At 36.6% G+C, this 26,453-nt stretch overlaps 6 protein-coding genes across 7 annotated transcripts; 3 read left to right on the plus strand and 3 right to left on the minus strand.

Annotated features, from left to right (window-relative positions):
* The first annotated feature begins 3,163 nt into the window (after window positions 1–3,163).
* Window positions 3,164–4,340, plus strand: LOC108808494 (uncharacterized). Its single transcript, XM_018580631.2, has 2 exons — window positions 3,164–3,475; window positions 3,648–4,340. The coding sequence occupies exons 1-2, from the start codon at window positions 3,260–3,262 to the stop codon at window positions 4,179–4,181; spliced, it is 750 nt and encodes a 249-aa protein (XP_018436133.1). The 5' UTR covers window positions 3,164–3,259; the 3' UTR covers window positions 4,182–4,340.
* Window positions 4,341–7,408: 3,068 nt separating this feature from the next.
* LOC108808488 (uncharacterized) lies at window positions 7,409–11,957 on the plus strand. Its single transcript, XM_018580623.2, has 4 exons — window positions 7,409–7,635; window positions 7,722–7,991; window positions 9,511–10,715; window positions 10,821–11,957. Exons 1-4 carry the CDS (start codon window positions 7,633–7,635, stop codon window positions 11,749–11,751), a joined length of 2,409 nt encoding a protein of 802 aa, XP_018436125.1. The 5' UTR covers window positions 7,409–7,632; the 3' UTR covers window positions 11,752–11,957.
* Window positions 11,958–14,229: 2,272 nt separating this feature from the next.
* On the minus strand, window positions 14,230–15,219 carry LOC108844155 (auxin-responsive protein SAUR41). The gene is given in 2 exon segments (XM_056989364.1): window positions 14,230–15,048; window positions 15,204–15,219. Coding segments are annotated over 2 exon segments (609 nt in total). The 3' UTR covers window positions 14,230–14,455.
* A 2,587-nt stretch (window positions 15,220–17,806) lies between these two features.
* LOC108855263 (uncharacterized) lies at window positions 17,807–18,197 on the minus strand. Its single transcript, XM_018629037.2, has one exon. The coding sequence runs from the start codon at window positions 18,113–18,115 to the stop codon at window positions 17,852–17,854; it is 264 nt and encodes an 87-aa protein (XP_018484539.1). The 5' UTR covers window positions 18,116–18,197; the 3' UTR covers window positions 17,807–17,851.
* A 1,020-nt stretch (window positions 18,198–19,217) lies between these two features.
* On the plus strand, window positions 19,218–21,317 carry LOC108844166 (uncharacterized protein At4g15545). 2 transcript variants are annotated; one of them, XM_057008337.1, is made up of 8 exons: window positions 19,218–19,609; window positions 19,827–19,895; window positions 20,017–20,073; window positions 20,262–20,334; window positions 20,414–20,689; window positions 20,778–20,823; window positions 20,912–20,990; window positions 21,083–21,317. In XM_057008337.1, the coding sequence occupies exons 1-8, from the start codon at window positions 19,340–19,342 to the stop codon at window positions 21,173–21,175; spliced, it is 963 nt and encodes a 320-aa protein (XP_056864317.1). In that variant the 5' UTR covers window positions 19,218–19,339; the 3' UTR covers window positions 21,176–21,317. The 2 variants fall into 2 exon arrangements, with proteins under 2 accessions (XP_056864317.1, XP_056864322.1); XM_057008342.1 differs by having other exon boundaries at window positions 19,227–19,609; window positions 20,417–20,689.
* A 1,241-nt stretch (window positions 21,318–22,558) lies between these two features.
* LOC108834778 (LOB domain-containing protein 3) lies at window positions 22,559–24,336 on the minus strand. Its single transcript, XM_057008345.1, has 2 exons — window positions 24,097–24,336; window positions 22,559–23,036 (listed from the first exon to the last, which is right to left on the minus strand). Exons 1-2 carry the CDS (start codon window positions 24,271–24,273, stop codon window positions 22,704–22,706), a joined length of 510 nt encoding a protein of 169 aa, XP_056864325.1. The 5' UTR covers window positions 24,274–24,336; the 3' UTR covers window positions 22,559–22,703.
* Window positions 24,337–26,453: the final 2,117 nt, after the last annotated feature.

Raw genomic sequence — 26,453 nt, forward strand, 5'->3', positions numbered from 1 at the left:
GTTTATCTTTTGATTGTAGATGTCAGCTTGTGAAGATAACCATGAGTTCTTTGGAGAAGACAATGAAACTGATGTCGATCAAGGAGGTGGAAAGAAACGATCTGCTTCAGAGAGGTCAAGCACTGATCTGCCTCCTGCTGCAAAGAAAAAGCAAGCCCACCGAGCAGACGTCTGGCAACATTTCATTCAAAGAGAAGATGATCCAAGCATCAGCAACTGCCGTTACTGTGGCCAAGCGATTGGATGCGACTCCAAGAAGAGTGGGACAAGTGCGATGAAGAATCACATTGGTCGATGTAAGATGTTCCAAGTTTACAACGAAACTGGAAAACAGCAGGTGCTAAGTGGAGACAGTAGTGGTGTTTTGACAACCGTGAAGTATGATGCGGCTTTGTTCAGGAGATCAGTGAACGAGATGATAGTGCTGAACGAGGAGCCATTCTCTTTTGTCGAGTCTGAAGGGTTTAGGAGGTTCTGTCACAATGTCTTGCCGATGTACACAGTTCACTGCAGAAGAACAGCGACAGAAGACATTTTTAAAATGTTTATGGTGGAGAAAGCTAGGTTGAAGAAGTTGTTTACTGATGAGAAGCAGAGAGTATCTTTTACCACAGATATTTGGGTGGCTCCTACGACATCATACAGCTACATGGTCGTCACAGCTCATTGGATTGATAGGAACTGGGTGATGCAGAAGCGGATCATCAGTTTCAAGCCTGTCACAGATCATAAAGGTGAAACTATTTCTGAGCATTTGAGTTTGTGTATGTCTGATTGGGGTATAGATAAGGTCTTCACGGTGACAGTAGACAATGCTAAGGCAAACGATAAGGCTCTACGACTGTTTGCAGAAACCTGTAGGGGGATAGGCCCGAATGCATTAGTTAAGGATGGTTCTATGATGCATATGCGTTGCTGTGCACATATTCTCAACTTGATCGTTAGGGATGGGTTAGCTGAGGTCAAAGAGAGTGTCATGGCTATTAGAAACGCGGTTAAGTATGTGAGATCATCGGGTGCAAGGTTGAAGTCGTTTCAGTTGCGGGTGCTTACAGGAAATGTTAGTAGAGGGAGCTTATCTTTGGATTGTATAACTCGCTGGAACTCCACCTATCTCATGTTGTCTGCTGCTCTGAAGTTCAAGGTTGCGTTTGAGAAGCTCAAAGCCGAAGACATGCTGTATAATGATTATTTTATGGAGTTAGAGGAGAATGGACAGAAACGGGTTGGACCTCCTACTTCAGAAGGGTGGGAAGAGGTGCAGAGGTTAGTGAAGTTTCTGAAAATCTTCTTTGGTTGCACCTTGGCGTTCTCAGCATCCAAGACAGTCACATCTACCATTTGTTACAATGAGATTGTGATAATAGAGAGGAACTTGATTGCACTGAGCAATAGCAGAGATGGGGTTCTACAGATTCAAGCAAGGGAGATGAGAAACAAGTTTGAGAAGTACTGGGATGGACTTTTCAATATGAACCCGCTGGTCATCATTGCAAGTGTGTTCGATCCAAGGAACAAGATGCAGTTTGCTTCTATCTGTTTTGATAAGCTCTATGGTAAGGATAGTGTGGAGAGTGCTCATCTCAGAACCTCAATAAGAACACTGATGAAATCGTTATATGAGGAGTATGTGAGCAACCTTGTCCCTCACTCTCAAGGTGATAGTCAGAACAACCTTGTCGATTCTGTGGAAGGTGAAGTTGGAAACCTGTTTGATATTTCTGATGATGATGATGAGGACTATGAGAGCAGAGATTCTTTGTATTCAGAGATGGTTTCAGAGGCAGCATATGAAGAATCCAGTACTGAGCTCGATATTTACTTGCTGGAAAAACCAATACCAAGAAGAACAAACAGTCTCGGATTAGACACCAGTGTGTTATCTTGGTGGAAGAAAAACTCTTGTAAGTTTCCAGTCTTGTCCGAACTAGCAAAGGATGTACTAGCCATCCAAGTCTCCTCTGTTGCTTCTGAGTCAGCGTTCAGTACGAGTGGTAGGATTTTAGATCCTTTTCGTAGCTGTCTGACTCCATACATGATTGAAGCTCTTGTCTGCTTACAACAGTGGCTTCGAAACAACATCCAGGCTGAGAAGGTTTCAAGCTTGGTTCAGATGTTTGCAGAACTGGATTTTCAAGAATCATTAGGTAATCATTTTAATTCTTAAGTCTTATTTTTTTTAATGCTCAGAGTCCTAAGTTCTAACTGCATTTGATATTATGTAGAGTCTTTGGAAATTTCTGGTGAATCTGATCATTAAAGGTAATCTGTTGCTCTCTCTGATTTGTATTATTAAAAGAAATTACATGTCTTCTTACTTCATGAACATGTTACTTGTAGGTTGGAGTGGCTTGGAACTAGGAAGATTCAAAACTAACTTACATATCTCTCTATTTTGGACAACATCCTTTTGAACTTAATGAATCTATATATCTTTCAAACTTTGATCTTTGATCTTTAGAAAAGAGATATAGATTCAGATTGTTGTCTTTTTTTGTGTGTTTTCATGATTGAGCTTGATCTCTTTTGGATGTTTAAACTCGGTTGTAAGTTGGTTTTGAGGTTTTTTTTTTTTTTTTGTTGATTGCTTGGTTTAATTGATTTGGCAGGTGAAAACAGAGCCATAACCGTGTAAACCGGAGATAACCGATACCCGAGATGAACCGAAAATATCCGAAATAACCGATTGACCCGTTTTTTTTTTTTTTAAATGATTTTTCGGTTTTTTCGGAAATTAATTAAATTCTATAATTAACCGATATCCGAACCGAACCGAACCGATTTTAAATTCGGTTTTATTCGGAAATTGATTCCGAAAATCCGGATAACCGATAACCGAAAAATCGGTTCGGTTCGGTTTCGGAAAACCGAAATCGCAGGCCTAGTTTATAGTACGTACCTAGCCTAGCATTGCCTGCGTAGACATGAATTGGTTCAATCTCCAAACATTTTCAAATCGATTACACACATAAAGTTGAATCTTTCACGGTGGAAACAAGTAGCACAACAATGACAACATAAATGATTCGTCATGCAAATAAATAACTTAACTTAATACAAAAAAAAATATTCAATAATTAATGTAACAATTTTATTTGGCTTTAAATCTTGCTATAACCGGCCTCTTAAACTCTCCAGACCCTTTTTCTTCTTCTTGGCCCCATCTATATAACTCTCTCTGCCTAACTAGTCCCCCATAACTGATCTCGTTCTCTCCCTCCCTCTATCTCTCTATCTCTCTATTTCTCTGCTTTCTGAAATGACTGCTGACGTAAGCTCTCTCGTACGGTTACTAAGTAGGTACAATGGCGATAGAACGACGGTAAAAGATTCCATCGGACAAGGATCGTCGGTGGCGCTCATGACTCGTGATCTCCTCGGAAGCGGCAGTTGTCGAGGAGGTGGCGATCAGTCGCTGGAGGTTGACCTTGACCTGCAAGTCCCCAACGGCTGGGAAAAGCGTCTCGACTTAAAGGTTCGTTCCTGTATGCTCTGTAGTTTCGCTTTGTTTGTATTTATTAAGATAGTTTCTTTTCTGACTAAATATTTATATATTTATTGAGATAGTTTGATATGATATTTGATTTTTGACCAAAAAAAAAAGTTGATATAATATCTGATCATTTTGTGGTTTATATTGATAACAGTCGGGGAAAGTGTATATGCAACAACGCAACTCAACGAGTTCGTCTCATCATCATCGTCGCGCAGAACAATCCAACCAAACTTTTCAAAGGCTTCAAGATTTAAATTTTCCTAGCAAATCTCCGGCGAGACCATTGTTAAGCCTCTTCGACGACACAAGCCTTGAACTGAAACTAGTCCCCTCTTCACCATCATCACCACCAGCATCGTCATCATCATCTTCTTCTCTGTATGGTGTATCATCAACCAGTTCGAGTTTTCAGAGCGTTTGCACACTCGACAAGGTGAAGTCCGCTCTTGAGAGGGCGGGGAGAGTCTCATCCGGGACGTTAAAGAAACGCAAATCACCAGAAGAGGAGGACGTTTGCGATCAAACCGCTTCCGCTGCCGCGTCGTGTCCCGTGGCGGTTGGATGTCCAGGGTGCTTATCGTATGTATTGGTGATGAGGAATAATCCGAAATGTCCGAGGTGTCATACGGTTGTTGCTTTGCCTGCCGTGAAAAGGCCTAAAATTGATCTCAACATATCGGTTTGAATGTTGTTCAAAAGAAAAAAAAAGACATATCGGTTTGAATGGCCTGGGGGGAAGATTGAATGTTTCTATTTTGTAGGTTCGAATTCTGTAAATCATATATAAATTAGGGGTTTAATTGAAAAATAAAAAGAAAAAGAAAGAGATGGGTCTTATTGAAAATGGCTGTGTTATTTTTATACTATAATAAAGTCACTATAAGCGGTATGAAAGTGTTAAATCTGATATTATATTACATAATTCAACCGTACTCCTATCATGTTCTTTTTGATTAAAAGGAATAACCCAAAGTCATGGGCGTTAGTTCGAAGTTAGTTGAAGTTGTTTCGATTAGTTTTTTTCTTTAAACCAATAAAAATATTATTCTTTTGATGTTATTTATATGCCTAATTCACTATAGTTACGGCTAATTATTTTATTCCGCTGCAGCTGTTTATGAAATCTGAAGTGCGCTTTTGGTGCTGTATAAGAAAACTCTAGCATGCATGATAGTAGTCATTAATTAAGGAAATAGCATTAGCACTTCTATAGTGTGTTTTGTATCCAATGAAGAAGTTAAGTGGAGTATGGCTCATTTACTGTTGGCGTAGACTGTTACTAACTGACGAATAAATGAGAACGTAAGTGGAAGGACGAGTCATTAAAGTTTTTTCGCTGACCAAGCTTCAATTCATTGGCAAATGATGCATGTTCATGCACACACACACAAATACAAATACATTTATTTCTTTCCGTTTTTTTATTTGTGAAGAAAGCCATTTTCAAATTTCAAATTTTTCTTCATTAAGTGCAGAAATTTACAAATAAATAAGTCCGTTTCTTCAAAATAAATGTTTTAGTTGTGCTATTGAAACAAATAAAAGAAGGATACATTGTTTAAAGTAACAAAATAGTTCGTAGAATAATAATTTTCATTTAACACATTCCTGACGGAGTGGCCAAGCCACATACGTTTTAGTTGGTATTTGTCTTTATCGTACTTTAAAAACTCTACTGTATTTATTGAGTCGGCTGTTAGTCTGTTACAAACTCTAGTCTATAAGCAATTTTCTTTTCGAACATCTCTAACCCCACTCCATAATTTACTCCAAAATAAAAATGAAGTTGGAAATGGAGTGAAAAATGAAGTGATGATCAAAAAATAAAAATATTATTCTATAAATGGAGTAATGCTTTTATTTTTTGTTCATTACTTAATTTCCCATTCTATTTTCAACTCCATTTCTCAATTATAAAGTAAAATATGGAGTGGAGTTGAAGATGCCCTAAGCAATTTTTCGAACACAAATATATCAAAACCAAATAAGCAATTCTTCTTTTTTGGTGTTTAATTGGATAGTGACTTCCTAATAAATAGTACCAACGTTCCAACCAATGTCCTTACAACATTGTTATTGTTATTTATTGACTTATTGTATTTGTATCATTTAGGAAAAGTCTTAATTCCGTAAGTCAGCATCTTTCTATTCATTCGTTTGCGCTTGGTGTGTTTTTCTTTACAATCAAGAACTTTTTTTACTGCAAATAAATTCATTATAAACAATTGGAGCATCCTGCACAAACAACAGGCTGCTCGAACCACTGCCAAAAAATCAAAAAGTTACAAACAACCCTTTTTTCTTTTTGTCACGAAGTTACAAACAACCCTAAGAAGTAAAAAAAAATACATAAGTTATACCGAAGAGAGCGGATCAGAAGCTACCGGAATTCCTCATTCAGACAACGCAGTATGGCCCACTTACATTTCTCAGCCAACATTTTTTTAATGTTCTTCCCCTTGTCTTCAAGGTCGCTTGAAGCCCGTTCGTCGTGAAACATTAAAAAAAAAACTATTTATTAAAACTACCCGATAAACGGGAATTCAAGTCTCGAATACAAGTTTTGAATCGAACAAAATTTTTCAAATCAATCATAACGACACTAGCTTCGTGCGCCCACCATACCGACACGTTCCACTAGAACGCTTTGAAATCCATAGAATACCATTGACCGTTCTCTGCCGACGATGATGACCACTTGAAGGATGAGGTTTACCTCGTTACCTCGGATGCCGGTTCTTCTCGTGTCATCGCCGAAGTAGCTAGTCTCTGATGATCTCCTCTAACTTACATTCTTGACTGACATTAAGCTCTAAAGTCGAATGAGAGAGGTACAACGGACTTACAAAGAAACCATAACCTCGAAAACCACAAGACCAAGGATGCAACCAGTGGCGGAGGGAGATGGAGAGGAAGGGTGGCAAGCTGCCCACCATGAAATATTTATTTTTGTGCATTTTCTTTAATTATTCATAATTTTTATGGTTTACATGGTAAAATTTTTATGATTGCCCCCTATAAATTAAGTTTAAATCTTAGATTGCCCTCTGTAAAACTCAAGTCTGGCTCCGCCACTGGATGCAACGATGTGACGACTAGAAGCCAGCAAGCAAAGTGCATCCAAGAAAAATGTCGACATAACGTCGTGAAACATATCTCGAATAATTTCAACATTTTGACCCAAAAAAAAAAACATATCTCGAATATCTTGCGCCATGGAATATTCATGGCTGCAGCCGGCAGGGATTTGTGAAATAAATTATGAAATTAATGTGGATATTCACTACATATGAAGAGCTCATGGTCAACCTAAACCAAAATAAAAAAATCATTCAGCAAGAGCAAGTGAGGAAAACCGACATTCGTCATTACAGTTGTGCATGTGGACGTTCACTACGTAGGAAGAGCTTGTGGTCACCCTCGGCACCGTTTTTAATCAGTGAGAAAACCTACTTAATTAGTGAAAAACTACATAAACAATGGGACATTCATAAATACTTCAAGAGTGTTTTTAAAAATTATATACTCTTGAGTGAATTTCACTAATATTTGAGAAACTCCATAATTTAAATGTTTATATTTGAGATTCTATGTGCTCTAATGAAAACATTTAAGGTGAGAGAGATTTTTATAACTAAACAAAATGATCTGAGAGATATTTGGTAATTAAATACAAAAATATTTTAACTGATAGATATTTGGTAACTAAATATAAAAGTATTAAACTGAGAGAGATCTAGTAAAGTAATTGAGGGAGATTTAGTAATAAAAAATCTCAATATTAAACTGAGTAACGAAACAATCAAAACAATTGAACCGGTTTTAGTTTCAAAAAAAGAAAAACAATTGAACCGGTTTGGTAACGAACCGATAGTACAGGTGCCTTTTTCCAAAACCGCCGTCTCTCGAGAAGAAGAAGAAGAGCACACGTTTTAATTCAATCGACAGAGAGGAATTGGGGATTTTGCGGAGCCCTTAGAATAGAAAGAAAAAAAAAAAATCAAAAATCTCGTCCCTCCTCCGTTCAGTAAAAAAAGTGAAGGAGAGTGTGATACAAATGGTGTAACTGAATCTCATCTGAATACGAATCAGATCTGATCACTGAAAGACGAAACGATTACGAAAAGCTTCTCGCAATGGTCTGTGTTATCAATCCTTTCGTTCTCCACTCCACCTCCCCGAGAGAGATATGTGCTAATGCTGTGGTTTTGTGTGTGTTTTACAGTCAGTTAGAGGCGGAGGAAGGAAGGAGGAGAGAGGAAGGAACCCTCCGTCGCGGCATCTCTGGGTTGGGAACCTTCCCCTTGGGATATCGGAGCGGGAACTCGCCGATAGGTTCTTAAGGTTCGGCGAACTGGAGAGCGTTGCGTTCCAGCCTGCGAGGAGCTACGCGTTCCTCAATTTCAAGCACGACGAAGATGCTTTCGCTGCTATTGACTCGCTTCAAGGCTTCCCGCTCAATGGCAACCCGCTTAAGATCGAGTTTGCTAAGCCGGTTAGTGTTGAGTTACTCTCTTCCTTGCTTTGAATCTGAGATTGAGGTTTGTGTTTAGAGATGATGATTAGAGAGAATATAGATTCTTACTTAGTATGTGAAGGTTATCAGTTAAGTGTGTTTTAATTAGATGATGACAAGTGTTAGTAGGATTCCACAGGCACTGTCACCTATATCATTGCGTCTAAGTTCAAGTAACTTACTATTTCAAACTCAATACTTAATCGTTGTGTCTAAGTTAAGTAGTAACCAAGCCATGAGCAAAGCAACACACATGCACTCATTTTTTTAAGCCTCACACTCTGCTATATAGCTACTGAATGTGAAAGTTCAGTAGTTAACTTAGAATCAGTTTCTGTTGAAACTTGAAAACCATATCCTGGCCATCTCTACTCTATCATCAAATATGTTTCCACATCCAAGGCATACAGTGAAATACCGTAACAAGCATTCACCTTTATCATTCACATTACAGGCACCCAGCCATAATGTTGACAAGCATTCAGATTTTTTTGACAAATCGTATGAACTTGGTAGTAGACCCCAACTGAGATATGTCTTGAAGTAAACCTTAAAACAGAGAAAATATAGAAATTTCCATGAATTTTTCTGGCTCTTGGAGCTGATGTTTACCAAAAAACTTCGGATGATTCCATATCCTCATCTCCAGATCTGCAAAAGTCTTAACTTATTAATAGAATTATCTTGACATTAGTCCACTTAGTCTGAATTTGATTGCTTCAGTTCTCTCAGTAGCTATGACGATGAATGACATGAATATCTATATCCTGAGTAACCTTTCCTTCCTTCCATTATTTCATTATGAACTTAATAGTTACAGGCGACAACATTTTTAAGCTAGCAGTTGATGACATACCTTCAGATTTTCTACTTGATATGTCTGTAACCCACCATGTGTTCGAGGCCTTGTGAAAATTCACCATTTTAAAGCTCATCTTCATCATGTTTCACCATTTGCATATGGTCCTATTCAACTAGTCAATGCCAAACAGATTCATGCGTTTGAAGTGCTTACCTGATTATAGACATTAGACCAATTGATCAAAAGCAGTATTTACTTTGTATTTACAAACTCCAGCCTTGCACCAGGCCAGTAAAATTGATCATAACTTTCATTGCCTTATAGATGATACAAGAAACTTACTTGGCGAAACATCTTAAGCTTGCTGTTTGTTTCTGGTGATGCTTAAATCTGCATGATTGCATTGCTTTCATGTTATAATAATTGAGGAGTTCCATTCTATTTTTGATGTTACGCTGAGGACTGATATATTGTCTAAAAACTTACGTATTGATCGCCATAGGCAGCTCTTTCCATACAAAGAGTTTTACCTGACACCCAGATGCTCAACAATTTCCTGAACTTGATTAAAACTTGTTATCTAGTGTATATCGTAGATAGTAATGCACATTAACTTAAGAACCTTTTTATTCTTGATCACGCAGTGAAGTAGGGCGTTGGTTAATACTTGTAACTTCGTGATACTGTCTATCGCAGGAAAAGTCCTCAACTGGATCACGCACAGAAAATATATTTCGTCATGATGAACAGCGGTCTGGAGCAAGAGGGTCACCTTTTTTCCAAAAGGACTCCAGAATGCGTTATGAGAGCCCTGACACATATAGCAGATCAAACAAAATGAGTGATAAAGATGCAGAACCCAGTGAGGTACTATATATAGGATTCCCAGCTTCGTTGGAAGTTGATGAAGCGCTCTTGATGGAGGTCTTTTCTCCATTCGGAGATATAACGAAGGTCACGATATTCCCTGGTCGTAGTTATGCATTTGTTCAATTCCGGAATCTAATGGCAGCTTGTAAGGCAAAAGAAACTCTTCAGGGTAACTTATTTGGCAATCCTCGAGTGAATATTTCTTTCGCAAAGAGTGAACCTTCCTCATCTAGCAGTGGAAGGGGTCCGTCTGGTCAAACATTCTCTCCCCCTTACAGATCTGTTGATCGACTAGGATCTTCAGAAGGTTACTTTCATCAGGATAGAAATTATGGAAACATCAGCAGAACTTCCAATGTCAGAGATCCACATTACATAGCAGATAGGGGTTTGGAAGAGGCTGAAGATTACATGTTTAATAGGAAAAGAGCATCAAGGAATGAATATGATGGAGGCCTTCCTTATAGAAGGTCGAGGTCTCCACGTAAGTTGCCCCAGGGTATGCATGAATATCATAGGGAAATGGATTCCACATTCCGTGATGATCCTCACAGGTACCCTTCAAGGAGTTCAGTGTATGAAGAGCCAAGGGGTTTATCCGAAGAAGAATACTACTATCAGGACACCAAGAGAGTGAAGACAAGATCCTTGCAGCCTGAGAGACAGCTCCCAGGGGGGCATCTGATTTCTGCTGTAGGGCAAGAAAGACGCTCTTTCTCAAGAGCATCTGCTGATTTTTCCCCCAGTAAAGCCTTTGATCGTAACTATGAGGCTGGGCAGCTAAGATACAAGCAAACAATTGAGAAGCCGTTAAATCTGGAATATATAAGGAACGGGGAAAAGAGTAGCTTTCGTGAACCACATGACGAATTGATGGGAGCTTTTTCTTTGCCTGAAGGGAAACGGCATACACTTGAACAGAGTCGGCCATCGCTTAAAGACTGGAACTGGGAAGGGACTATTGCAAAGGGAGGCAATCCTATTTGTCGTGCTAAATGCTTTCCTGTAGGCAAAGTGATGGATATGATGCTGTAAGTTGCTTTCTAAATCTTTATTCTTATGTACTTCTTGTCTATTGTTTCTTAGACTTGTGATGAAATTTGTTGATTTGATTCGGTATTGGGTTGTAAATGCAGGCCTGAGTTTCTAGATTGCACGGCAAGAACTGGTCTTGACATGCTGGCGAATCATTACTACCAGTCATCTCAAGCGTGGGTGGTTTTCTTCGTTCCTGGAAGCGATGCTGATATTGTGTTCTATAACGAATTTATGCATTATCTGGAGGAGAAGCAGCGGGCAGCTGTCTCTAAATTGGATGACACAACGACGTTGTTCCTTGTGCCTCCCTCTGATTTCTCCGAGAAAGTACTTAAAGTTCCTGGGAAACTAAGCATCTCTGGGGTTATTCTACGGTCAGAATACGAAGGTTCTGGATATGGGCATGTTCAACAGCAAGGTGAGAGAAGATATGGTGAAACATCATATCCAGAGGATAGTATTAGTGGAGCTGTTCCTGATCCAGGAGGTCCAACTGCATTTCTGCGTAGTGCTGCACGAGATGTTCAACAGTTACCTATGGATCCATACATTGAGAGCAGGCACGATCCGTACTCTGGAAGAGTTTGGCCACCTCGTGATGTGTCAGTTACCAACACTAGAAGCTCACAGATGCAACCACCTTTGACAAATCTTCAAGAGCATAGCGGGTTTGTTGCTCAGCAAAGTGCAGATCCAAGTCGTTTTCGTGAAACAGAGATTCCATCAGGGTTTCAGCCTGAACATCTTACACATTTAGCTTCCTCTATGTCTAGACAGCAATACCAAGTAGACAACACATCAAATCAGCCAGAGAGATATGCAGCAGAGGCTCGAGCAAGTTTCCACCCTTTGCAACACGAGCAGACACCAAGCGCACCTCCAGGATATCAAAATGTACAGCTGCAAGGTAGCAGCAACATCCAAGAAGGAGGAGAAGAAGAAAACGAGGCTAATCCACAGAAGCGTCTCCAAGCTACGTTGCAGCTAGCAGCAGCACTTCTGCAGCAGATTCAACAATCTAAAAACTAGTTGAAGATCGCTTCCTCAAAATGCATCAATGATCCACAAGTATGAAAATATTAATATTATCGAGATTAACAGATCATAGTCGGTAATATATATATAATCAGTCTTTTCCAGATTCAGATGATTGTAAAAGTAGCCTCATCGTGCCTCGGTTTACCTTTTGCAAGAAGAAACGCAACAAGTTTTACAGTACTAAATCATGTTTCTCAGTTGCTGTGCCATTAGCTAACAAGCAGATAGTTGTAATTGATTATCTTCTAGCTATGGTTTAATTGGAGACGCTTCTAAACACCTCGATAGCACTTTGGATCGCACTTATGACCATGTTTGAACCACACTTACAACAGAGAGATTTAGCAACACCTAAGATCACTACTTAGACCATACTCGACCTAATCTATGTCTCTGTTATTACTTTCATCCCAATGAACACAAACTCCTCCTACAATCAGAAGGAGTTGGTTCTTGATCTTGTATCCCTTCAGTTGGTATATCTTGACCCATGTAAAATCTAGCATTATCTATATAAGCGACTCATGAGTCATGACCCTCGGTTTACCTGTTTGTTTTGCTTTTGTCTTCTCTAATAATGCCAGCTGTGGTTTATTTGTTTATTACTTTATGTGAACTCGTTAGCTCGAACTTAAGTTTCCCCAACGTCGTACGAAATGAAGCAACACATGTGCCCATAGATTTGCCGTATCAACCTTCTCGCCAGGTCACCGAATTTTGCTGGAGTTATGAATATTTTTATAAATAAAAATAATTGTAGATCTCGATATTCCGGCAAATAGTCCCACACCGTACAATACCTCAAAATGGTATTTAAAAGTCCATACCGTACAACTTTGATCGATGCTGCTTACAATTCTGGTTCTAACATGTTTATTTTATATGTTCTATACGAGCTTTAATTCAACTTTTACTTTTGAAAACAAAATGTTTTTATTTTCATTGAACAACGTTTTAAGTATTTTTCTTGCAGTAATAAAAATTCCAATAGACCATTTTTGAGATTAAGAATTACATAGAACATCCAAAATCTATTTATTTATTGTTATTGTAAGCAAACACATGTTGCTATTCTTTGTTTGTTGAGTGTCTTGGTATGGACCACATGCATATACAACTAAAATGATACACTGTGGTCGCAATATTAATGTCGCCTAATGATTAAAATTTACAATTTAATCGCAATATTATCTTCGCTTATTTATGAAATTTTACAATTTAACAATGAATAACTGGAAAATAATTAGAGAAATTCTCTTAGTTTCTGCAGACAGTAATATATTAAGATATACAGTACAGATATACTTGGTGATAGTACTAGTGGATTATCCACCCTATAAAATGAATTTTTAGTTTGACAGCATGACAGTATGACCTAAAAACAAAATGCGTTATGTCTCTCTGTTGTTAATTAGATGCGACTTTGAAAAAAAAAACAAATTAGATGCAACTTAAAAATCAATAAAATCATCTTACCTTTACTGGCTGTCTATGTACAGCCAACCAATTTATATCTAAAATTTAATTATGTTAATTTAATCGATACCATTTACATTTTTTTCTTTTGGCAACACATTTACAATCCTATAACAAAAAAAGCTAATCAATATCTTTTCTCTTACAAAAACATTAAAATAATACTGATAAAACGTAAACAATACTGTATGCGCCAAAAGATAAAGTGCACGTCGGCCTGCAGAGTTATACCATATAAAATTATTTTCTTAGATCTTTCCGTATTTATTGTAGGTATATTTCAACTGCAACTTGGGCGTTTAGTTGTAGCTCTCTGTACTTTATCTGAAGGGAACCGTACGGTGCACACATTTCCATACTATTACAAAATGACGAATGTAGCCCGACGCTTGTCCACAATTTGCCATTGCATCCGCTTCCAGTCGTCAACGGTTCTCGGAATATCTTCATTCTTTTTTTTTTTTTTTTTTTTTTTTTTTTTTGATATCTCTGGTGTCTGGGCAGCCACTTTCCCAAATATCCCCCGAAGGGGTCCAGCGCCCCAGCAGTAAGGATGTTAAATCGCTGTGGCCGGGTTTCGAAGCTGGGTGGCGGGCACCTCAGCCGAGGTTCCATTACCACCAGGCTACGAAGCCCGGTTATCTTCATTCTTTTTTCTTGGTGGATGCAGAACATATTCTTCCCATAACTTTTATCAGCAGATTTTGAAGAAAAAAAATTAAAAAAGTTGCAAGTTTACTCACTAGACAAAACCGTATCGTTGAATAATCTTTACTTAATGTGTGTGTCGATACATGGTTGAATTCAAGATTTTATATTCAAACTTTGCGGTCGAATCCCATTACCTTACCAGCTCGTACGTTTCTTATGACATATATATAACCCAAAACGTGCAATTTCGAAATTGAGTTAAGTTAATTGCTAAACCAAACGGTACATATGGGGTACACGTTTCTTTGGGTTTCTCCTTTTAATTTATTGGCGGCCAGAAGAAAAAAAAAAAGACAAGAGGCGTTTCATTTACAGAGTGGTCGGAGATCTATATTCAGTTTCAGCAGATTTCAATCTCGAGTTGGTTTGGTCTAAACGAAACTTATGTTCCTCGATCACAACTAAAGACAGATAAAAACTTGAATTATATTTACAAAACCGTGGAAATGAAGATGAAATTGTTTTTTTTCTTTTAAAGCTGAGAAAACACCATCAGCAGTTTGGATGGCTACTCTGTAGTTCCAAGTATCACCTCATCTCCGGAGAGCAAGGACGCGACGAGTTCGTGAACCTCCCCGGACTCGTTGAATCCCAACCGGAGCGTTTCCACCACGCGCTCGAACACGATGACGTGGCAGGGGATGTGGAGGACTCCCTTCTGAGCGTACCCGTACTCTTGAGCGGATCTGTTCAGCAGCCCGACGAAGACCGGATGGTTCAGGAGCTCCGCGCTCACCACGAACCTCTCCATCTCTTCGCCGACGTAGACGGGTACGTGGCCCGCGGGGACGGTGCTGACTCGTCTCGCTTGGCAAATCGACCACGGCGGCTGCGCGTGGAGACGGTGGTGGCCGCGGCGCGTGCGGAAGGAGAAGGTGGATCTGCGGAGGGAGAACTCGGTGGATGAGTCGGCGACGCGAGAGAGGCGGCGGATCAGATGCTTCATCTTTCTTCTTTCTCCGGTGGTTTTGAAGAGAGATAGCAATTCGAAACTAGAGAGAGAGAGAGAGAGTGTGTGAGAAGAGAGGGGTTATATAGAGAGAGAGCACATGGAAAGACTATGACGAGCGCATAAGGGAGAGAGTACATAGGCGGTACTTGCTAGGTACAGCCAAGTAAATTTAACTTTAAGAAAAATAAATTAAAATAGTGAAATCTTTATTGATAAATTAATCAAATATATAAATGTATTTTTTTTTTGATAAAAAATATATAAATGTATTTTACGATATATAGTCTTATAATTTAAAATATACAGAACTTTTTTACCATAATTGAATAAACAGATAACAGGATATAAAAACTAAAATTCAAAATACACTGGATAGTTAAAATTGAAGCTGACAAAAAAAGTTAAAAATTGAAATACGCCATTTATCTAATCTTGGGGGTAATATTAGTTTGGGCTTTAGAATTAACATTGAGTTAAAAATCATATTAGTATAAATTACAGAATACTAATTCTTAGTTTTTGATAATAAGTTTGAACTATTTTGTAATCATCCAAAAAGGTTAATTATGTCTTGATGAAGATAGGTAAGTCATAAATGTGAAGTAATATAAACTTCAAAAACAAACACATTAACCGTTTCTTTGCTTATGTTATCGAAACTCCTGATTCACTTAATCGTTTTGCTATTTTATTGCTATGGGGTATAATCTGCCGGTTTGTTTAAGATAAAGTATGTATGAACTGCCGATAAAAGTCTTTGATGTTAAACCTGTCTCGTTGTGAACATTATAATTTTTTTATGACATTATGTATATTGATACTACTAACTAGATTATACATTTGAGCTATTGGATTTTAGACCAACCAATAAGCGAAGTAGTCCGTGATTTTGTTTAATATCAGATTCGAGTATGATTAAACAAGTTGTGTTCTCAGATCATCTTGGTCAAAGGTGAAAGAAACAGGAAATGTTTTAAACTCCTCATTTATGGGGGTTGGTGGTTCAGTAGTGTACAATAAATAAATTAAAATATTAATTTGGAGTTTTGTTTAATTTTAAGCAAATAGGTCAATGATTATAGATGGTTGGATGAAATCTCCGCTGATGGATTAAGTTCAACGTTCTTTAAGACTACAGAGTGACCAATAAAGTCAAAAATCATAGATCGAGAAAAACCGGATCTTCGTTTTTGTTCTTTATTTGTATTTTTATGAATTTTCGGAGTTTCTCTAATTTACGATATATTATCTTATTAAATATACACTATTTTTGGCCGACAAAGTTTGACAATTTCTTCAACATTTTAATACATATTCCCTCAATTTTATATTAAACGTCATTTTAAACTTTTGCACACCGATTAAACAATCATTTAGTTTTATATATTTTTAATATAAAACATCATTATTCATATATCTACTAATATTTCAATTAATAGAAAAATAAATAGAAAGTTAATAAATTTTCAACTGAAATGTCAAAGCGACATTTGTTTTGCAACTAAAAATTTTCTCTGCGACAACACTTAATACGAAACGGAAACAGAAAGGGATATTGTTAGTTTAGATATTTACTTGACTAATTCTTGTCTGCTAGACGTTATTCGCATGTATCAAACAAACATACAAGCTATAGAGAAAAAAGGAAACAAGTATCTACATTTATATAAAGGATCATCGAGTCATAACCAAAAACATCGGCCAACTTCAGAGTCACTAGACAAGTTGTTCACGACACTCTTGTCCCTTTGCGTTCTGGATATTGCTATTTTTGTTCTTTAATTAATTGTTACATTAACTAAACGACATGTTTACAGAGAAATAAACATATTAAAACGACATGTTTAATGATTCTATCAACTTTAATTTTTCTTTTACTTTTCAACTATTTCTATATTTTATATTTACACTGTACACACAAAATAATCGTCTTTTTAAGAAAGTTGATGGGTTCAATCGAAAGAGGGAAATAGAAAAGACAAATTTTAAAATCAAAATCAACTAAATGGTTGTATTTATTTATAAATGACGTGCAATTAAAGGTATTAAAGAGTGGCAGGTGGATTAGGTTGTACGGTCATTCATTCAAACAGAGTGTGACCCACCAACTCTCTGCCTGTCCTTCTTTCTCTTACCTCAGTACGGATCAATCTCGTATTATACGAACAAATTATTTCCAAGGATAAATCTCTTTATATCCGACTTACTAAATAAAAATACCTTCATCATAAACACGTGGGCCTGATGTTTCGGCCCGAAGTAATTTTATTTGTTCGGTTCTTTAAAAAGTATAAGGGCCCAATATTTTTATAAACCGGGTTGTATTTTCTGTATTTATTTATTTTGCATTAGCTAGTTACAAAAAAAATTACGTATAATATAACTTCTTTAAATTAATAATCTATATTTTAAATTTTTGGTCCAATTAGTATCTCGATAAATTAATATCTCTATAAATTAATTAAAAGTTATAATTTTGGTATAATACCAACATTATTAATTTATAGAGATTTTACTGTAATTGATTCAAAATACTTTACACAAGATTAACTAACGATAACACATAATTGAAGTTAAAAATAAAATTCAAAATATCACGTAGTTACTGATTAGAATGTTTTATTTTGTAATATGGAAAACAAATTGAACATAGCTATTCAAATCCGTCCAGATGAAGCTTGCTAAGACCTTTATCAGGTATTGAATGGTTTGCAACTTGGATTGTATGATTGTTATTTGACTGCCGTGGACTAATATGGATATATAGTCACACTATTGAACCGAATTAAATATTTTTTTTGTCGCCCAAAAGGCTAAAGCTAACACAATTATAAGCTGGATTAACGCAAGACGGCATAACTACTATGCAATAAACCTCCAGTCGAACTGGAGATAAACAACAAAGCAAAGGATAATCATCTGTTATTATATAAGTACATAAACATTATACAACTACAACACTTTGTCAGCAATATCTTGGATTACAGATCCTATGAAAGCACCAGAAAACGTTACATTCAGTTCTCCCTGAGCTTGTTGTGTATCAGAGATCGACAAAAACGAAGCCGTTCTGGATTCGCCAACGTGATTAACCATTGATGTATCATGGAAAATAGAAGAGAACCTGAGAAAGACAAAGACAATCAAAGCAAGAAGATAACATAACCGCGAAGCGTTGAAGAACAAGTGATAAGCTGCAACTTGAAGACAATACATTTAGTTTGGTCTTTATAATAAAAGAAAACTCAGATGATGATGCTTTTCTCTTTGCATCGAGAGGTGTTTATATATACTACACATGTGTATGTAATTTCATGTACGTGTATCTAATGTATACGCTTACAGACATACTCGAGACACCACTCTGGCCGGACGAGCAATAAATGCTGAAAAGTCCCTTGTCAACACGATAGCTGTTAGGCGAACCGGTTTATCTAAATGCATTTTGTCCGGTTTAATAAGGTTTTGATGCTAAATTGCTAATAAACGATCATGGATAACCGGTGGACGGCATGAGAAAACTAATGTTCGTAAATCCTAACTGATGTGTTCAATCATTTAAAACTTAAAAACCAACAAGTCTTAAACTGTTTTTTTTTGGAGAAAAACAAACGTCTTAAACTGTTACCCAACCATATTATGTGATACTTGTCCTTAGCGGTTTGGTTTGTTTGATATACAATACATCGAAGTGGAGGAGATTCGCAGGCTTTTATGATTGTGATTTGTGAGTTTCACCCCACGACACGATATATATCAAAACCTGACATGTAAGTTCCAAATTGAATTATATAACCGTATAAAATAGTTATTGCGAATCAGAAAAACCGGTTATGTGTTTTGTGCATTTAAAGAAATAGGACATACGTAGATACGAAATTTATATGTATTTATACACGTGTCTGGTGATTTCCGCTCAACTGCATAGATGTGACATCTCAACTTGCAACCAGAAAATGCTAAAAACTTTAACTATTGCCATATGTTTTTTTATAAATAATTTAATAGGCCACTATGGAATATTTTAATAACACCTAATAATAAATGCCAATTCACGTCACAATTTGTCAATTCGTAAATTTTGAAATTGTAGGACCAAAATCGCACTAACGTATTATTTTCCTGAATAGTATAATTAAAACTAATATTTCCTTTTGTAAAAGTAATGGTTTTCTCTGGTTTGGAGGGAAAAGTAATCAAAAAGAGTTCTCTTCAAAATTCGAACCAAGAAAAATTCAAAAATAGAGACAGGAAAAAAGGTATTTAGCCAGTTAAAAATGAACACGTGTAAAGGCTTTCGCTTCTGCAAACAACAAGCATTCGGACAAGAAGGCAAACCCTAATCGTCTCGGGTTTAGCGTTTCAATTTCAAACACCACTAGAAAGTGCTAAAACTTTATCCCTTCGCGAACGATATACGAAACGTTTAGTGAAGACGCAATGGGAGACGACAGGCTGGATCTCGAGCTCTCCGATGAGGTTCTGTCGGTGATTCCGATGGATCCTTTCGAGCAGCTGGATCTCGCGAGGAAGATCACCTCAATGGCGATAGCTTCGAGGGTCTCGAATCTCGACTCCGAGGTGGTTGAATTGAGACAGAAGCTTCAGGGTAAAGAAACTGTTGTCCGCGAGCTCGAGGAGAAGGCGTCTCGCCTCGAGAGAGACCGCCGCGAAGCTGATTCGAGGTTGAAGACCGTCCTCGAAGAGAATGTGAGAAACAAAAAAAAAAAACTTCATCCCATTATCCTCCTTGTCTTGCTTTTAACTTATGGTTGCTAGTTATGTTTCATGAGAGTGTGAGTTAGTATCTTGCTTATCTGTTATTGAACCTGTGCCATGTTTTTATCTTTTTTCCCCTGCTTTATAAGAACTGTAACCATAGGGGGTTATAAGTTTATTAATTGTGTATCTGTTAATTCTTGTAAAGATGATCCTGACAAAGGAGAAGGATTCACTGGCAATGACTGTAACGAAACTAACTCGTGATTTGGCTAAGGTGAGAATTTCAATTTACTGATGCTTTATGGTTTGTTTTTCTACATCATATACTCTGGTGTGGGTGACAGAACAGCTAATGTTTATTTATTTTATTTTTATTTTTTTATTTTTATTTTTAGCTGGAGACATTCAAGCGGCAGTTAATCAAATCTCTGAGCGACGAGAGTGCTCCTCCTGTAAGACATTCAAGCTTTATCTTATTTACACATTATTTTGTTCTTCTATGTGTGTGTGTTTAATGTGATATTCATGACGGGACTACAGCTTTTTTTCCTGCTAGTTTCTATCTTTGTAGTTGTATGCTTATGATTTCTGGTTTAAGAGAATATAACTTTGCTTCTTCTTCTCTATCTTTCCATTACAGCAAACAGAGCCTGTTGATATAAAAGCATGCGACCAGTCAAGTATTGGATCAACTGGTTCATATACAGGCAAAGGTACATCATCATCATTCGTTTTCCCACTTTAAAAAAATTGCCTTGTTTTGTTTGTTCCTGAACACGTCTCAACCAAAAGCAGATGAAAGGACCAACGTACACTCATCACACCGTTCTTACAGTGGATCTACCGACATGAACAAATTCTCAATGACACCATACATCTCTCCACGCCTCACCCCATCCGCAACACCGAAGATTATCTCCACAAGTGTATCCCCTCGAGGCTATTCTGCAGCTGGTTCTCCCAAAAGAACATCCGGTGCAGTTTCTCCCTCGAAGACGACGATCTGGTACCCTTCGAGTCAGCAGTCATCAGCTGCAAATTCTCCACCTCGCAACCGTACACTCCCAGGTTCGTATATGATCTTTTATAGATCAGTAGCTTATATACATTGATAACATGGTTCTTATAGATAACATGTTTTAAAACTTTTCTCCAGCTCGTACACCTCGGATGGACGGTAAGGAGTTCTTCAGACAAGCCAGGTGAGACCTTCTTCAGCTCTTCTTGTCTTACTATCATTAGCCATTAGTATCAAACTGTTGATATTCTTTTGTCATATATCATTATTAGGAGCCGATTATCATATGAGCAATTCAGTGCCTTCTTAGCTAACATTAAGGAACTCAACGCTCAGAAGCAAACCCGAGAGGTAAATAAAACCTTGGCCCATCCACCATTTTGGTGTCTTCTCTAGGTATGTTCAGATCAATGATTCAAAATGTTTGATGATGCTTTTGACAGGAAACGTTGAGGAAAGCAGATGAGATATTTGGGGAAGATAACAAAGATCTCTACCTATCTTTCCAAGGTCTTCTCAACAGAAACATGCGTTAAAAACTTTACGAGTCTTGAATCGACCAATGTTATATGATCATAACCATTGTAGTATGCGTATTCTCGACCATATCTAGTGACATGGAAAGTGTTTTTTTTTTCTTTTCACAACAACAAACAATGAAAAATCTCGCTTTGGAAAGTGTTTAGTGCATCCTTGATGGAAACTGGCGTTGTGTTTAAGTTTTACTAGATTCTGATCCGTGCGTCCGCATGGATGATAGTTTTCCTTTTAATGTTTAGTAAATTATATAATTTTTAAGTAATTTATTTGTAAACAATTTTCTTTTATAATAATAATGTGTCTGACATATAGTGATATAAATTTATTATTTACTTCATATATATTTTACATGGTTTGATAAGCTTAATGAATAATAAAAATATAACTAATGCCATTAAACATATATATTTGTTTGGTTTGCATATAACAGTTGGCTTGGTCGGGTTAATAGTTAAACATATATGTTATAACCAGTGGCGGAGATAGATGGGAAAGGAGTAGAGCAGTTGTCCACCATAGTTTTTCAAAATTTCAGTGTATTTTTTCAATTTTTATACAAATACCCCTGTTGATATATTGATAAATTATATGTAATGCCCCAGATCAAAGTAATTTCTAGATCCGCCACTGGTTATAACTATGCACAATACAAATTTGTTTGGATTCATGTACTTACATTTCGTGTTGTCACATATGTACACTGCTGATAGTAATAATGATTCCCTTAATAGTTTCAAAAGTAACATAATTTATACACTTGGTTTTATACACTCGGTTTATTAGTAGATGTCAACATGCAGGAAATTTTGGCCGCATTAGAAGACTAAACCGGATCTAAAAAAATGATAATTGGGTCTTGCTGGTTTAAGAATAAGCATGGAATGGGCATTTATTTTGTGATGTTAAATAAGGAAAATGACATTAACGATGGATTGAAAAAGACATTAACGATCAGTTAGATTAAATACGTGATTCTCGGTTTAGTAATTAACCAAAACGTTGAGTTTTAATGCCAGTGGCATATATTGGTAAATATTGTGCAAAAGTTAGGGGTTAATATTATTTGTACTTCACCTTTAATAGTTTAGATTTAAATAAAAGATTAGATATGGTATATACTAATATAGCCTATAAATCATCACAGTGATGGTCGAGTAAACATATATATAGAATTCCAACAGTAAGTAGCATAATGTTCTTTCAGATTTAGAAATCATACGATGTACATGCAACACTATTTCATATAAATGTATATTATTAATATGGGACATTATTTATTTTATATAAAGAGACATAGTATTACATCGATATGCCTCTTATCTTATCTTTTTCTTTTTTTACTTTCCCAACATTAACTAAGGAAAATAAAATCCCCAAAAGAAGGCACACATAAATAAAGTTTATAATCTTAATTCTTTAGTTGCTACTTGCTACTTTGATTTACTTTAGTTATACAAGCTATATAGGATATAATCTTATCATTTTTTTTGAAAAAACCATTGCAAGGATAAGATCAGGCTAAAGCTAGCACAACCAAAGGGACTCTCCGGCACCATTCTCGTACACAAAGGCCATGTCGACCATGTCGACGTCATTAGATAAGTCTTTGTTCGCCGGAAGACTAATGCCACTCGCCATGTAGGGCGGCGGTTTAGTGTCAATAGACTCAATACGGTGGAGCGTCTTCATATGAACCAGTTCGGCCTGAGCAAAAGCGAGCTGAGTTTGGAGAGTCTCGAGTTGTCTCTGCAACGAAGATATTATTCCTACACATCCGTACACAGGATCCTGCACCCTCGCGTTGGCCTCGTACACAATCGAATTCACGGCGTCGCTCCGGTGGTTCTCGGACAGCACCTACAACAATTGAAATGGATCTAGTTACTTAGGATATTAATAATATTTAATTTATTCGTTAATGGCTTGTATGTAGTTTATAATGAGTTATCGTAGGATGTTTAGTAAATTTCCCGGTCATCTTGAGTCTAGTTTCCATTTTTTTCAGACAAAAATGCATTATTTTTTTTTTTTTGATGTGAACAAATTTAACATTCATTCAAAAAAGAATTTGCATTTCCATAACGTTTCGTAAAACTCGCGCAATTATGCAGAGATACACGGAGAAAACTATGTAGTTTTAGGGTTTTGCTCTTGCTCAGATAAAAAAAATTATGTTTAGAAATTTCAAAGATGAATCAGATGCTGTTGTTACTACGACATGATGTCTTTTATGTAATGATATATATTTGAAAAATATGGTTTGAAACATATGATGCGTTTTCTGTTTGTTTGTAATGATTTTTCAAATGACATATATATTGACAGTAGAAAATAGTAAGCAGTCGCTTTTATACAGGCATAAATTATTCACCGCTTTATAAATTAGTCATAAGATAACAAATTAAGAAGAAATAATGCATGATTCTGCCTTTTAACGTGACATGCAATATAGACTTTTGATATAAACTAGAAAGTGACTTCCTACACTATTCTTACACGCGGTTTAGATACTTTCCAAATATAAAATAATTACAGAAAAGCATATGACATTGACAAGATCCAAAACATATACAAATTATTTAATTTACAACTAATTCAAACGTTAATTTTTAAGAATTTTAAACTAATTGAAGAACTTAATAAGCATGAATGATAATCATCCAAAGTAATCTAAAATATACATTTTCATGAAATTACTATACTGTTTTTCCTCTGCAGCTTACACACTATAAAATAGTCACTTAAACTCACATAATGACACAACTGCGGCAAGAAGGGGGTCAAACAGTTTGTTTATATATACATGTTTACACACTCCTGTTTTTCTTCTTAATATAATTATGTTTCATAGTTTTATATCCGGTCATAAATGTAAGTATAACAGCAAAAATAACAAGATAGAGAAGTGAAGTTTCACCTGCAACATCTTATTGACATTACTAGCACCGAAAATCTTGTGGACAATGGCAAACTTGTAAGGCTCTTTAGCCGGGAAATATGGAGCAAAGACGCAGTCTTTCACACATTTTCGCCGGAGAAGCTTACAAGCAGCACAAGGCGACACTGCTCCGTGACTGTGACCCTTTCGTCTCATTTAGAAGAAACAGTTTTTTGAGACTTGAAAGTAAAATGATCAAGAGGAGAAGAAGACTTTAGAGAATAATCAGTGGGTTTGTTTATATAGAAGAAGAAGAGAAAGTGAGACATGAAATCTTCTTTGTGGGTCCAACCCTAAAGTAATAAGTCATTGGATTTGCTTTGTTTGGACAAAAAATCCCTTCTCTATGCCTTAAGATTTCCATGGCCCACATGGAAATTTTGTCACAAGTTTTTTTGATACGTATGTTTACGTTGAAATGCTTTGTTTTTTTTTTGAACTGTTGAAATGTTTTGTTTGTATATCGAATTGAAAACTATACAAATGTCTTATCTATAGTTTCTTGCAAGTTGAAGCAACATCGCTTCTCTATTTGCTTCTTGTTTTTTGTCGGTTATGGGATTGTCACTTCTTGGTGAATCAAGATATAGTTTTCTTTATGATCATATGATATCGTTTTGATATGATTTTCTGATGCTGTATATCTGCTGATGTTAGTTGCGAGTTACTCAAGTAAATACAATTTGTCGTATAATATATTAACGTTTGATTGCTTAACAGTTAACACATCGATTAATCCAGAAGAAACACGGCATTTTAACAATATATTCAGTTTTATAAACTCTAAACAGTAAACTGATCTCGCACATTATGCATATATATCATGCAACAACAAGATCATAAAATCATGAATAGTTAATCAATCATAACCACTAAAAGCAAGAGATAGTTTGGTGAAAAAATTAAATATACATTCACACTCATGCAGTTAATAGTTGGTGTTCTTGGTCGGTTGTTATAACTCATACCATTAGAAAATAAAATACTTGAAAACGATTATAACTATTGAGTAAAATCAAAGAATTGGTAATAGTTTTTTTTTTCCTTTGGGGTGTAAGCGATTATAACTATTGTACAAGCCAGATAAAGATTTTAATTAATAATTTCTTGATATAGATGTTCATTTTGAAGATTTTGTTTTACTCTTGTTGTTGTTGGCAATAATATATAAAATTAAAAAGAATCTGCAAAAAAAGAAAAAAAAATCAAAAGGTTAGGAAATTGATTTGTAGCAAATGTTTAATAAATGTCCATTGGTGGTCTAATCAAGAGTTAATGTAAATGGGCTTTCAGTTTTGAGCTACAAGTTAATAGGCTTTTCATTATTTCCTTCCTTTTCTATATTTACATAAAAAATACATAAGAGGAAGAGTAATTTAGGTCAAAAACCATAGAAGATTGGTATATTAGGAGCATACCAAAGAACCAGAAATTGAACCGACGCGCTACCAAAAGCGGAGGTAAAATGACGCCAATACCCCTGACGCTTCACCATTCCCTCGCGCGCCTGTAGCTTCGTAGGGTTTTAGGTCTGACAGAAGATATTTGGTTTGATTTGGCAAGATAACAAGTAGATTTAGTTTACACTAGATTAGATTGCATCGATAAACGAAAAGAATACAGTAGTTTAGAGATAACTCTGACGCATACGGCGGAGCAGTACACGAAATCTTGGAAAAGATTTCCCTCTGATCTTTGGACGAGAAGATCTAGGAAAATCTTTGCTCTGCTATATAAAACACTTACAGCTTCACTCAAGTTTAACCAAAAAGCAGTGGAGTTCAGTGAAGGTTATTTGTCGAAGTTGATTCTGCAAACCGTTTAAAGCAAGGTGATGGATCTATCCCAATGATTGTGATGCTATAAATGTTTAACCGTGTATTTAATTTGTCGTGCATTAACTCTGTGTATTTCAAATGATTGAATCAATGGATTGAATCTTATATTTTGTTTGCTTTCTGTATCTTAGGATGGGTCGTGTGTTTCGCATATGGCATGGAGATTGGAAGAAGAATGGTGAAGAGCAGTGGCACTTTCTTCCAAACCATCAAGACTATGGCTTCACCACGTTCATGGATTCTCCAGAAACCCTTGAAGAAATCGATGCTACAATCAGGGAAAACTACATGCTTGGCTCGGAGACTCCAGTTCTGATCACATATGGGATGCCGGATTGGATGATGTTCCCAAGCGGACCATCACCCCCGATAACCCTAACTTCGACATCTGACCTTGTCCGGTTACTCATTCGGAGGCCTCCACCTGCGGATATCACTCTGCTTGTTACCTTTGGAGCAAAGAAAGTGGCTGAGTTCCACTTCCTGTCGCGTTCTGAT

This window comes from Raphanus sativus, chromosome 1 (assembly GCF_000801105.2).
Source record: "Raphanus sativus cultivar WK10039 chromosome 1, ASM80110v3, whole genome shotgun sequence".
Lineage (NCBI taxonomy): Eukaryota > Viridiplantae > Streptophyta > Magnoliopsida > Brassicales > Brassicaceae > Raphanus > Raphanus sativus.

Excerpts from the sequence above, each read along its gene's own strand:
- LOC108808488 (XM_018580623.2), top strand. Across the intron at positions 7,992-9,510 it reads AGATCGAGTTTGCTAAGCCG|GAAAAGTCCTCAACTGGATC; the intron begins GTTAGTGTTGAG and ends TGTCTATCGCAG. Across the intron at positions 10,716-10,820 it reads AAAGTGATGGATATGATGCT|GCCTGAGTTTCTAGATTGCA; the intron begins GTAAGTTGCTTT and ends TTGTAAATGCAG.
- LOC108834778 (XM_057008345.1), bottom strand. The coding sequence starts at position 24,273 with ATGAGACGAAAGGGTCACAGTCACGGAGCAGTGTCGCCTTGTGCTGCT. Across the intron at positions 23,037-24,096 it reads ATGTCAATAAGATGTTGCAG|GTGCTGTCCGAGAACCACCG; the intron begins GTGAAACTTCAC and ends CAATTGTTGTAG.
- LOC108808494 (XM_018580631.2), top strand. The coding sequence starts at position 3,260 with ATGACTGCTGACGTAAGCTCTCTCGTACGGTTACTAAGTAGGTACAAT. Across the intron at positions 3,476-3,647 it reads AAAAGCGTCTCGACTTAAAG|TCGGGGAAAGTGTATATGCA; the intron begins GTTCGTTCCTGT and ends TATTGATAACAG.
- LOC108855263 (XM_018629037.2), bottom strand. The coding sequence starts at position 18,115 with ATGTATTGTCTTCAAGTTGCAGCTTATCACTTGTTCTTCAACGCTTCG.
- LOC108844166 (XM_057008337.1), top strand. The coding sequence starts at position 19,340 with ATGGGAGACGACAGGCTGGATCTCGAGCTCTCCGATGAGGTTCTGTCG. Across the intron at positions 20,074-20,261 it reads GCGACGAGAGTGCTCCTCCT|CAAACAGAGCCTGTTGATAT; the intron begins GTAAGACATTCA and ends TTTCCATTACAG. Across the intron at positions 20,824-20,911 it reads GAGTTCTTCAGACAAGCCAG|GAGCCGATTATCATATGAGC; the intron begins GTGAGACCTTCT and ends TATCATTATTAG.